This window comes from Propithecus coquereli, unplaced genomic scaffold (genome assembly GCF_000956105.1).
Source record: "Propithecus coquereli isolate 6110/MARCELLA unplaced genomic scaffold, Pcoq_1.0 Scaffold75, whole genome shotgun sequence".
In the NCBI taxonomy this organism is placed as follows: domain Eukaryota; kingdom Metazoa; phylum Chordata; class Mammalia; order Primates; family Indriidae; genus Propithecus; species Propithecus coquereli.
Genome location: NW_012153618.1, coordinates 767,925 through 780,735, shown reverse-complemented (window position 1 = coordinate 780,735; position 12,811 = coordinate 767,925). Strand labels below are relative to the sequence as shown.

Sequence of the window (12,811 nt, the reverse complement as noted above, 5' to 3'; positions counted from 1 at the left end):
CCAGCCCACAGCCCTTGTTTTCAGCCAGTTCAAAACAGAACTGCTTTGGCCTGGTTTCCCGATCTCTGGCAGAAAGCCACAGGCCAGGCAGATGGGACTGACCTGTGCCCATGACACTGGCCTGCCAGAGAAGGTCTCCGCTCTTCCCCACATTCCTCCAGTGGAAACCCCGAGGTTGAAACCTTGCACTGCCACTGGCGGCCATGTGACTTTGGCAGTTGCCTCACCTCTCTTAACCTGCTTGCTGTCCAGGAGGCAGCTTCCGTCCTCTCTGGCTCCCAGGGGCCACCACGCGTCCTCAGGGTCATTGCCACACCTGGCGGCACCCAGCAGGCCCAGCATGGACGTCACCTGGCCAGATCCCCTCCCTAGGCCACTTTGGTGTCACTGCCTGACATTTCCCTCTGTCTCTGAGCCAAGAATATTCTGTTACCTGTGCCCCAAGGTCATTTCAGAAATCTCAAAATACACTTAACAAGCAAAGTAGAGTGGTGAGGGGACAAGGAACCTCTCTGTTCTTCGGATACTGGCTGCTTCCCAGGGGCGGAATAACTCCTGGGACACTCACTCATCTTCAGCAGCAGGAACGGAGGGTTCCAGTGACACTATCAAAAACCCAGCTTTGGAAGGACCTGGCTCCGCTGACCCTCTGTGCACCCCCTCACGCCCCTCGAAAGCCACCATCCCTAAAGTTCCGTTTCCTGCAGTCATGGAGCTCCACCCAAATGGAGACCTAGACTCCAACCCTTTTTTAACGCATATATATTACATATTCTACATATTACACATAATATATAATTTAAATGATATATGATATAATTTGATACCATTAATTACATAATACATTAATGTATTATATATGTAAGGAGATCTAGAGAGCTTAACTGACTGGTCCATCTCTGGTCCCTGGGCTCATGACCTTGCACTGTGACCTCGAGCCCTTCCCACGCTCTGTCCCTTGAGTCTGAGCCGTGTGACTGGCTACGGCCAGTGGCTTGACGAGCCCTTGTGCTTCAGGCTTGCCCTCTTGCTGCTGCCTGGACTGCCTGCTGGACACACGGCCCAGCCGTCCCCTTGGCCCAGCTGGCGTGGACCCAACCAGGCCAGGGGCAGACGTGTGAGCAGGCTGTCCTGGGCCCCTGCCCCGGCCGAACCGCCAGCAGACCACAGAGCTCAGTTGAGCCAGCCTGGGCCACAAACACTTCTCAGCTGACCTAGAGAATTGTGACAAAGAATAAACGTTCATCATTACAGGTCACTTTGTTTCTGGTGTTTTGGTAGCAGCAGCAGTGAACTGACAGGGTGACAGCATGCCCAGGCTCAGCCTTGTCGGGAGGCGGTGGGGGGGAGGGCCACGCCCATCCTGGTTGCAGTGATGCCCTGTGCCTTGCACCCTGCCTGGCACACCCCAGGCTTGTGGTTAATGTCGGGTAACTCAGAAGAAGCCGCCAGACACCTGACAGCAGAGCCACCAGGATTTCCTGATTCCTGGCTTAGTGTTTATTCCAACAGCCAGTTATTCAAAAAACAAAAACAAAACATGAGAAAGATGAGCCAGAGAGCGGACCTATGAAAGTACGGAAGAGAGCTTATTCATTTCTGAGATGAGAAAAGAATAGTCTTCAATGATCTTCATCTAAAAAGGGGCCAAAGAAAGAGTATGAAGGCCTGATCCCCCAGGGGCAGACCACCGAAGGCAGCAGCATTTCCGTCTTCCCTGTGCCCACCACGTGCGGCGTCTGTCTGGCCCGGCCATCCGTCCTGACGTGCCCGTGCTACTCCTCAACGGCCGTGGCTGTTCACGGGCATCTAGGCCAGGGCTGAGCAGAGATGCCAAAACTCAACTAAGACACAGCGGAGGTTTTTCTTGACAGGTAGGGCGAGAATGGCTGTGAGCCTTAGATGGCCTAAATTCCTTTTCTATGATAAGGATAATACGACTCATAACAACAGTAATGATACTTCGCTGGATTATTTAGAGACAAGGGATGGCTTATACGAAAGCACACATCTGGCAAATAGTAAGTGCTCCATCAATATTAGCTAAATCCGATGACAATGTGCCACCCTGACGGTATCTGATAATCAATAATATTGAACAGCCATCACCGCCACGAATGCAACTCCCCATCAAGCAGTCCCTGAGCTGCGCAGAGGAACACTGCTCTCTGGGGCGCTTATTACACAATATGCTGCAGACGAGAATGGGGCGGCGGAGGGGACATTAGCTTCGAGCCCTCGACCCCAGGGCCGTCTGCACGGCTGATGCTGTGCGCAGGGTGGTGCCAGGTGGAAGGTTTCCACGAAAGCCCAACAGACAAAGAGCTCCTTGGAGCCCACCTGCCGGTCTTCTAGAAGCTGAACGGGTGACAGAGCGGCATCCCTCCCACCTCTCTGCTCCCGTGGCTGCAGGACACGGAGTCTCAGTGGCTACACGGGAGGGAAGAGCAGCGCCAAAGGGGGTGCTATGGGCCAGAGAGCAGCCTGGGCCCTGCGGCTGCCGCTCCAGCCTCCACCACGTCCTCAGCTCCCTCCCAGCCCCCTGCACTACGATGTCCGGCAGGGAGGCGAGAGGATGACAGGGAGGACCCGGATGTTGGGAAGAATGCAGTCAAGGAGCTGTGGATGGTGGAAAGCAGCAACCCCTTCCTGCGGCCTTGGCCCACTCTTCAGGTCATGCTGTGGTGACCTCCCCTCGGTGCTATCAGAACAGAGACTGCTGCCCTGGCTATGCTTAGATTAGGCTTCTGAGGCTGCCGTAACACAGCACCACAAACTGGGGCCTAAACCAACAGAAGGTGTTCCCTCCTAGCTGTGGAGGCCGGAAGTGTGAGATCAAGGCATTTTCAGGGCCATGCTCGCTCAGGAACCTCTAGGGAAGCGTCCACCCCTGCCTCGCCCACCTTCTGGTTGCCCCTCATTTCGTGGCCTGTGGTGGCCTGTGGTGGCATCGTTCCAGTGTCTGCCTGTCCTCACAGGGCCTTCTCACCTTTGCCTGTGTGTCCAGATTTCCCTCTTCTTATAAGGACACCAGGCATTTGCACAGGGCCCACCCTAATGACCTCATCTTAATTTACATCTTAATTACATTTACAATTCACAGGTACCTGGGTGAACTTCAACACATTTTTTTGCAGAATACAATTCAACCCGTAACACTGTTCATCTTTGTACCCTCAACACCTAGCACAGTGCCTGGAAAACAGACCTCAACGAGCCAATTTTCCCTAGTCCCAGCACTAACTATAAACACGGTTCTTGGCAATTCCTCAGCTCTCCATTTCTTTATTTACAAATTGAAAAGTTTGTGCCCTATTTTCTGTGATTCTCCCCTCGCCCTGTTGCATCCTTCCTCTCCACCTCCCCAGCACAAACGGAGGTCACTGCAGTGCTGCCCACCCCGCTGGGCTCCCCGCTGAGGGAGGACGCAGGGCTGCAGGGCTTCCCGCAGCGAGGACGGGGCCTCTGCCTCGTGGACGAGAGGCTGGATCCCAGGGGTTACCGAGAGCAAACTGGTCTTTGTTGTACATTCATCAGCAACTTCGCTGCCAGGGCAGAATATATCAAAACACAGAGGCCCTGGCAGAAGCCCCAAAGCCGGGTGATACCCGCTTGGTCTGTGACAAGCCATGGGCTGGCAGAGAGGGCTTCCTGTCAACAGGAAGTAAAGGATGGAGATCACATTATTTTCAAAGCAGGTAATGGAAGAAAGAGATGAGTGAGATTCCAATTAACCATTTCAAGGCAGGGTTAAAACAAACTGTCCAACCCGAGGTTCCTTCTTCCTCTCTGGGAAGCACAGCCAGTTAACACGCAACCATCTCCTCAGGTCTGGCTGCATGGGCTGTGCAACGGGGTGGCAGCGGGTCTCCCGAGCATTCCCGTGGTTGAGCCCGAGGGACACAGCTTCCTTCTCAGGTGGCAACTCTGCTCCTTTTAAAGCAAGTCACGATTAACAGATCAAGCAAATTCAGGACCCTGTTGCAACCTGGCAGCTCAGCACTTTATCGGCCTTTGTTTCACATCTTAAAAGACATTCATATTGTGCAGTTATCAAGATGGGCTGGTCCACTCTCTTGGAAGGGACGGGAGGCAGCGTTGTTCCGTGTGTGAGCGTGTTCATCGTTCACGTTCTGGTCGAGGGGAGGGAGGGTGGATGGAGCAGAGGGGGCAGCTGGATTCCCACCCAGCTCTTCACGGGGTCGGTGGCTGCACTCAACAACTTAGAAGCCCCCATAAAAGTAAAAAGGCTCCTAGAAACAGAAAGTCCCCGGCAGTGAGCTGAATAAATCAAAACGGGAGAAGTAAAAGAAAACAAAGTCAAGAAACAGCATCATTTAAAAGCACATTTATTTTTCTGAAGGTTTTAGAAGACATAAACTGATTTAAAAGTTACATAAATGAAGTCTGAGCCAATGAAGAGGCGTTAGCAAATAAAAAGTGCTTCCAAATGATTTCTTTAGTCAATCTAGTGCTCAGCACAGTTAAAATTGCAAATGCTGAGTGAAGACTGATGATACAGTTTTGCTAGGCTTTATTGGAGGAGGACGGTTAGAAGAAAACAGGGAGGGAAAGATGCTCGTGAAGCACTGAGAACCCTAAAAGGTGTGATGTGTGAAAAGATGCAATACTGAACCCACAAACTACGTGGGCTGCTTCTTCTGTTACGTAACCTCAGCGCTAGAGCTTTCCTTTCGGTGACATAACGATCCAGGATTTAAATATTTGCACTTGTCATTAGGCTATCCTGCAGTATTTAGGACCTCGTTTACAGGACAATCTTGAAACTCTCTACCAAGAGGCACCAGGACAGAGCAGGAGCAGTGAGGGGGGTGGCTAGACAAGAGTGAAGGTGCAGACTTCACTTCCACCATAGTTACCCCTGTGGTCCACCACAGAACAGTGAAGATGCTTTTTCTCAGTTGGGCCATCTGTAAAGTGGGGATAAGAGGATGAGACAAGGAATTCAGCGCCAGAGTGACACTTCCACCACTGAACATGCAATTCTGCAGGTCCTGGGGCGGGGCCTGCTCTGCACCACTTCCCAGGTGCGCTGCCTGGCGCAGGTCCCTGCTCCCCTCGAGCAGTAGGGTCCTCGAGGAAGCGGATTCCCACATCCACGCTCCAGCTGCCTGTTCCCTCCACGGGCTACTCTGGCTGGAGGCCGATCTAGGTGTTCATCGTTATTTGGAAGCCAGATATATCCTGCCTTTGTTGAACAGCCAGTAGCCAAGGCTATTTCTTCATGGCGACAGCTGAAAACATGCAGACAGATAGGGGGATGATGGACAGACAGACACAAGGGATAACTCACAGGGGCAGAAGGAATGGATGGGTTTTACACCAATGAAGCTGGAAGCCCATTGTTTTTAAACCCCAGCAGGCCTAAGAGTCACCTGGAGAACTTAACAGAAACTTAGAGGTTCTGACTCGGGAGGTCTGCTGAGACTCAGGATTTTACTTTTTTTTTTTTTTTTTTTGAGACAGAGTCTCACTGTGTTGCCCGGGCTAGAGTGCCATGGCATCATCCTAGCTCACAGCAACCTCAAACTCCTGGGCTCAAGCGATCCTCCTGCCTCAGCCTCCCGAGTAGCTGGGACTACAGGCATGCGCCACCATGCCCGCCTAATTTTTTTTTCTATATATTTTTAGTTGTCCAATTAATTTCTTTCTAATTTTAGTAGAGACGAGGTCTCACTCTTGCTCAGGCTGGTCTCGAACTCCCGAGCTCAAACAATCTACCCGCCTCAGCCTCCCAGAGTGCTGGGATTACAGGCCTGAGCCACCGCGCCCCGCCCAGGATTTTACATTTTAAACAAATACTGGGTGGTTCTACTTAAGCTGGTCCAGGAAACACACTTTGAAAAACACTGCCCTAAACCTTAACCCAACAAATCTTGCTCAGGGTGGCACAACCTGACCAAGGTCAAGGTTAAAGGCCAAGGTCAAGGTCAAAGCTGACACCTCCACTTTCCTGTGGCCAAGATTTTAATCCAGGGTATTTCGGTGGTGTGAGAGTAGAGTGCACTGTCCTCGATGGCTCCTCCAGCCCCCAGGGCAGCACGTAGCTCCTAGAGTGCCGCAGAGTGGCTCATCTGGCTGGACAGAGGCTGCCAGGAAGAAGCAGGGTGCGAAGGGCCCAGGCCTATCATCTGCACGGAGGGTGCCAGGCCTCAGGCAGCGTGAGGCTTCCCTCAAGGCCATGCAGCAGGAGAAGGCATCGTGAGCCACGGGTCCGCCCAAGTCCTGTCTGCACAACCTTCTGTGACTGGCCAGCTGCTTCTTGGCTCTATTTTTAGCCTGTCTCCTGTGACTGTGAAGGTTTCTGGAGCACCTCTCCCAAGGAGGCCGGGCACGTGTTCCCTCTGTCAGAAAGGCCCTCCTCAGCAGGTAACAGCCGAGCTCCCCAAGCCTGCCTCAGTGTCCCCACAGGCTCTGGCCTCAGGTCTTTCTCACCGAAGCTCTCCCTCCTCTGGGCCTCCTGCTCTGTCACTGGCTGGTAAACCCATGATATGCCAGCCAACAGTCACTGATTAAAGGTACATGGATTTCAGCATTAATAGCGACGCTGCTCTTTCTTAGACAAAAATGAGAAAGAACATGCTTGTTCCCAAAGTTCTGGCAGAACACCACTCACAGCTACACTTCCACTGAATCATCTTCTAAAACCATTTCCACCACCTCTGTTACCGTCCCTGCTCCACATGAGGCACGGAGGCTCAGAGCAGAGCTAAGGCCAGATGCCAACCGGCCACGACTCCAAACACTACGCCTGCTCACCACTTTTATTTTCATGTATTTATTTATTTATGTATGTATTTATTTATTTTTGAGACAGAGTCTGACTCTCACCCCAGGTAGAGTACAGTGGTGTCATCATAGCTCGACAGCAACCTCAAACTCCTGGGCTCAAGTGATCCTCCTGCAAGTAGCTGGGACTACAGGTGTGCACCAACTATGCCCAGCTAATTTTTTCTATTTTTTACTGAGACTGGGTTTCACTCTTGCTCAGGCTGGTCTCGAACTCCTAACCTCAAGCAATCCTCCCACCTCGCCCTCCCAGAGTGCTAGGATTACAGGCGTGAGCCACCGTGCCTGGCCTCGCTCGCTACTTCTAAAGGCCAGTGTAACCTGAGGAAGGAATCTGCTCTCAGTTCTTCCTCTTCTTCTCCTTTGGGTCCTCCTTTCTCCTCCAAAAAGTGCCCACAGTATGCCCACTGCCTGAAAAAGAGGCTGAAATCAAGCTAGGCCACATCCTCGGTAGGACCAAGGACCATCTTCCCTTCCCCAGGAAGGGAAAATTCACTTTATAGATTACTTAGTACTTCTGGGTCTCCATCACCTACCGCTACCCATTGACCCAAGGGTGTCCCCTAAAATGGATTCCCCTTTTCTAGTGCCCTGAGACCCACGGGGGCTACCAGCAGGAAGTGGAGGGAAGACAGTTAAAGATACTCAGAGCCCGAGAGAAGGGGTCTGCAGTGATTCTCCCCACACTCACTAGGCTATGGTTCTGCTTATGCGCTAGATATAGGTGCAGGCTGATGTCCCAAAAGAAACTCAATACAATTCAACAAAGAGAAAAGCTGCTTGGACCCTAGGGACCCCAGGAGGCCTCATCACCCCAACGCTGCTGGATGCCACCAAATGACCCCACTCACAGGAATGCCAGAGCCACAGTGTCTTTCAGGAGCATTTCCTTAGAATCTAAAACATCCTCGGACACGGCATTCCCTGGACACCGTGAACCTCTGATGGGGGAAGATGGGTGTGCTGCCCCAGCTCCGGCATGCCAGGCTACGACTGGGCCCACCGTTTCCCCTGCAAACCAGCCCCTTATGCCAAATATCTCTAGATCAGTTCCTGCCAACTCAGTCCCTGTCTCCCTGCCATGAACCGGACATAGAGGCTCGCCACCCTTCCTTCTTGTGTCTCCTGTCTGCCTTCTCTGCTTTTCTCTCGTCTTGACCGCAGTTCCGGCCCTAGAACCTCATCCCCGGAATTTTGCCAAAGCATTTGGAAGACACAGGCCGTCTTCCCATCGCTCCACTTTGCACACCTGCCCAGGCGAGTTCTCATGAAGCGTTTTCATCACCTTTAATGGCTTCTTAGTTCAGGTCCCCGCCCCCCCCCAAAAAAAACAATGGCCAGACGAGGACCTAGGTTCAGCATTTCATTCCAGGGAGTTCCAGCGAGAGAATGGGGAAAGTGAGGCAGGAACTGGCCAGGAAGGGACATTAATCAGTGGGCCACCACTGTGGGCAATAGGGGCTCAACCCTGTGAGGGAACGTCAGAACTGCCCTGCCAAGGAATGGGGAGGCTGGGCTACCCCACCAACTACTCCCCTCCTGGGGTGAGGGCTGCCCCTGGGGGCACAATTCAGCACTTCCAGGTGTCCCTGCACTTCCAAGTATCCCTGCCCTAGGCTGAGAAAGCTGCCATGGTCTGATAGGATTTCTTCAGGCAGAGGGAAAGACACAGTGAGAAGCTGTCCACCAAGGCTGCAGGCTGGCTCAAGCTGGGCCCTGGCCTTCAAGGACAGGCCACCAACGGTGTCCACCACAGCTTCTCCCTGCCTTTGGAAGGAAGTCCTCAGGCCCTGACCCTAGCCATCAAGGTGGGGTTGCCAGGTCAGACACAGGATACCCAGTTAAACTGGGATTTCACATAAATGATGATCATTTTTAGTATAAGTATATCCCAAATATTGCATGGGACACGCTTGTGCTAAAAACTATTTGTTGTTTATCTGGAATTCAAACTTAACTGAGCATCCTGTATTTTTATTACCACATCTGGCAACCCTGCTTCAGGGGCCTGCTCAATCCAGTCCTCAAACCCCTTTCTCCCCGAGAAGCAGCTCTTCACCGTACCTGGGAGCAGCCGTCCAAACCCCTGACTGTGGGGCCACGGGGTGCTCCCGCACGTCTCTCCTGCCTACCGTGTCTGGGTCCAAAGTCTCTCTGAACACATCACGCCCTTCCCTCACCTCTAAAAGCAGGTGCTGCCTGCACCGGTCATCCTATGACCTGGATCACTTGCTGGCATTTGTCTGAAAGCCTTATTTTCCCAGCTCGGTTGTAACTCTCACCTAGCCTGGCACAATGATCGACGGGTAATTACTATTTGGCAGATAAGGGGACCCCTTGGTCCCACCAGCAACAGCAAACCCTGTGAGGACTTAGACTGAGTCCCTCTCCTCCACCCACCCCCACACCCGATCTCACCACAACCAGCGCGCTGGGCACACAGGCACACTCGGGCAGCAGCTGTGGAACAATCGAATGAATGCTACTTGGTAAGGGCTGGATCACGCCAAGAATGTTGTAAAAAGCTGCCAAAGTCACCACTAGCAGCAAGAAGGGTGGTCCGAGTATCCCAACTATTCAACCATTACGCGGTTTTCCAGTGTTCACAGCCTGGACTCTCCATCCTTTTTCCGGTTTGGGATTTTGTCTGACACCGCCAATGGCACCGCCCAGCGGGCACGCCCACACATGCAGCGCTCGGGGCTGACCTCGCCATTTGGCCTCTACACAAAATGGCCTGTCCACGGGACAATGCCCTGTTATTTTTATTCTTCTCCCCTTCTTTCTCTGTGTCTCTCTTTTTTAAATTAGGTGCTCTGGTGTGTGTGTCGTAGCCTTACAGCTATACAACATTTTAAATTTGTAAAGACCTTCCCATGAATTATTTTAAACATCCCTGTAAAGCAGGTAAAATGGGTATTATTTTCTACACCTGACAAATGGGACAACTGAGTGGTTAAATGGCTCACTCAGGTGGCCACTGTCAAAAAGAGGTGTGCAGTAGCAATGTCTAACTTTTAACTTACAAATATGGTTTTAAAATGTCTTCCACGAGAGATATAAACAGGCATATTTCGTTTCAAATAGAATGCTATTCCTGCATATTTGGCCACCACGATGGTGGCCACACAACAGCCAGGGGTCCAATTACCTGCCCCTGAGCTCCCCAGGCCAGGGAGGGCTGGCCCAGGTGCCACTTCAGGCTGCTCCCCAGCAGGTGTCTGGGGCTCACCCCCTGGACTCTACCTTGTCATCCAAATGTCACATGCATGTGGACCTGGGGGGAAACCTGAAAGGAAAAGCTGCACTAGCAAACACAGGAGGAAAGTGCTTCTGCGGGACTCGCAGTGGCAAGTTGGTGGCCAGGCCCCGCCATCCCAGCTGTCGGGCAGGATTAGCTTTAATGAGGTGTCCAGGCAGCCCTCGGAGGAGAGTGGGCTCACTGCGCACTCCCATCCTGCCCCAGACACGCCATCCGGGACAGACAACAAAATAACATTCTCCACGAAGCCGCGCGCGCGTGCGTGTGTGTGTGTGTGTGTGTGTGCGCGCGCGCGTGTGTGTGCATGTGCGTGTTTGGACAAACATTTACTTGGTGGGTTGAGGCGGAGGGTGTGACCCAGCTGGGGGCTCCGTTCCGGTAAAGGTCTACCACCCGACCCCCCTATGAAGAGGTGAGGACGAGCGGAGGACAAGCGACTGGGGGCCACCTGGGCGGGCCAACCGAAGGGAGGGCGCACGACCCGGCCCGCCGTTCTCTCTGGACAAAGTCAAGCTGCAGACCCATCGAAGTTGCCAAAGTTCAGGGCATGCTGCCTCGTGGTCGGGGCTGAAGTCCGCGCAGCCCCGCACAGGTTAGGAAGCCCCAAGCCCCCAAATACTACGGGCGCCCGAAATACGCCCCCGGGGGCGGGAGAAAGGAACGGCTGCAAAGGAGCCCCGGTCCCGGGCCCAGAAACACCCCGAGGGAAACTGGGATGGGGAGGTCCGCTTAAGGGAGCAGCTACACAACCCCCAACCCTGCTGCTGTCCCCACCTACCGCCCCTCCCCTCCGTCCCCCGCGGCCGCGCTGGGGCTCCACCTCCCCGGAGCGCAGTCCACAGCGTCCTTTTTCAGCAAAACAACACAGCGCGCCGCCCCCAGCACCCGCACCCGGCGGGATCCCGGGCCACGCCCAGCCGCCCACCGGCCGCGCCCGGCCCGGAGTGCGTCCCGCGCCCCCTCGCGTCCGCAGCCTCCCGGCCCCCGATCCCCGCTGCACGCGGCTGGGGAGCGAAATCGAGTCCCGGCTCGGCGGCCCGGCTCCGGCCTGCCCCTCCACCCGCCCGAGCCGCCAAAGTGACAGGAGGGGCACGCACGGCGCGCGGGGCGGCCGCGTTAACCGCTTCGGCTCCGGGCCCGAGCGGTGGGAGGGCCGGTGCCGGGGACGGCGGGGCTGGGACTCACCGGAATGTGCACTCGCAGCGAACGCCTTTTCTGGCTGGGATTTTTCTTGCCGCCGTTCCCGCCGGGGCTGGAAACATCTTTCTTCTTCTTGGTGTCCATGGCCGCGCTTCCCATAACTCTAAGCAGAAGTTAATTCCGGGTGACTCGTCCCTGGAATTCGGTCCTCGCCTTCCGTCCCCAGCCTCTGCTGCTGTCGGACTGGAGCCGCGCGCTCTGTGTTACTGTCCTTCTCCCTGAAGACACTCGTGGGCACTTCCGCGGGCGGGAGGGTGGAGCAGGTAGCTCTAGTCCGCGCACCCCTACGGAGTCATCCGATGCGGACTCCGCCAGCGCCGCTCCCGGTCTGCGCTCGCCCGGTTACGCGTGGCCGAGGTCTCCTGCTGGGTGACAAAGTTTTCTTCCTTTTGCAAAAGGAAGCAACATTTCCACGCTCTCGGCTCCTCCCACAGATTCCCAGAGGTAATCTGCAAGGCAGGTGCAATTAAAACCCGTAATTCGGAGAACCTCCCTCCGATGCCTGTGGCCGAGTGGAGCCTCGGCTACAGCGGGACCGTTCGTACATAAATATAATCCTCGGCCGCAGAATAAACCAGCCCGGAGCCGGGAACGAGGTCCGTCCTCCTTTCTGGGCGAGGAGGCGGGGGGAAGAGGAGGCGCAAGGCGAGCACTCCTCGCAATTGGGCTGTCGCCCGCCGCGAGCACACGCTCTGGCGGCGGCTGGCGGCCCTGCAGGGAGCGGGTGCCGGGAACCCCGCGGGCCGAGCCGGGCAGGGCGCCCTCTCCTCGCCCCCCGCCGTGCTGCGGCCCGGTGGGACAGCGAGAGCCCGGGAGGGGCCGGGCCTGGCACAGACGCAGGCTCGCGGGGCGCCGCGCGCTGGCAGGGGGCGCGCCTGGAACAGGAAGTGCGCGGCGTGCGGCGCCACGGGCCCGCTCCCCGGCACCGACGCCGCCCGGTCGCCGCGCACAGTCTGCTGCGGCCGTGCCGGGCCTGCGCTCGCTCGGATCCGCTTTCTGATCCACGTCGTGGCCCACTGTCCGTTCATGCCCGACCCCCTAAACACGCACACGCACCCCGCCCGCCGCAGACCCGGCGGCGGTGGAAATGCCGGTTTCGGTGGGCTGCGCGGTTGCCAGCACGTGTTTCGCAGAAAACCGTGGCCCCAGGGGTCCCGCTCCGCCCAGAGTGCGGTATGTGGCGCTGGGTGAGTGTGGGTTTTTCACCCGCCCCCCGCCCTCAAATCTGGCTTTCTTCAGGTTCATCAAGAGTTGCGCAGTGGATCCGCGGTGAGTGCGTGTCCCCACGCTGCGGAGCACGCGGCGTTGCTGAGACTGCGGAGAGACGTGGGGGAAGGAGAGGGCCCGAAAACCCGAGCGAGGGCGCCACGTGCTGCCCAGGTACTTTTGAGCCGCCAGTACTGGATCTGGCACCGCCCGGTGGCCCCGGCCCTTAGGAGGTTACGGGGAGCAGCGGGGCGGGGTGGCCCCATCCCCGATGCATCCGGTGATGGCCTCACCTTGGCACCTGGGTTGGAAGTAGGGTGAGTGCTGGGTCCC

General features: G+C 55.5%; 1 protein-coding gene across 1 annotated transcript in view; it reads right to left on the bottom strand.

The window, feature by feature from the left end:
• LOC105824574 (5'-AMP-activated protein kinase subunit gamma-2-like) overlaps positions 1-11,587 on the bottom strand; it is a 170,261-nt gene extending 158,674 nt beyond the window's left edge. The window contains exon 1 of the mRNA XM_012662073.1: positions 11,258-11,587. Coding sequence (XP_012517527.1) covers positions 11,258-11,371 — 114 coding nt within the window. The 5' untranslated portion in view covers positions 11,372-11,587. The remainder of the gene's footprint in view (positions 1-11,257) is intronic.
• Positions 11,588-12,811: the final 1,224 nt, after the last annotated feature.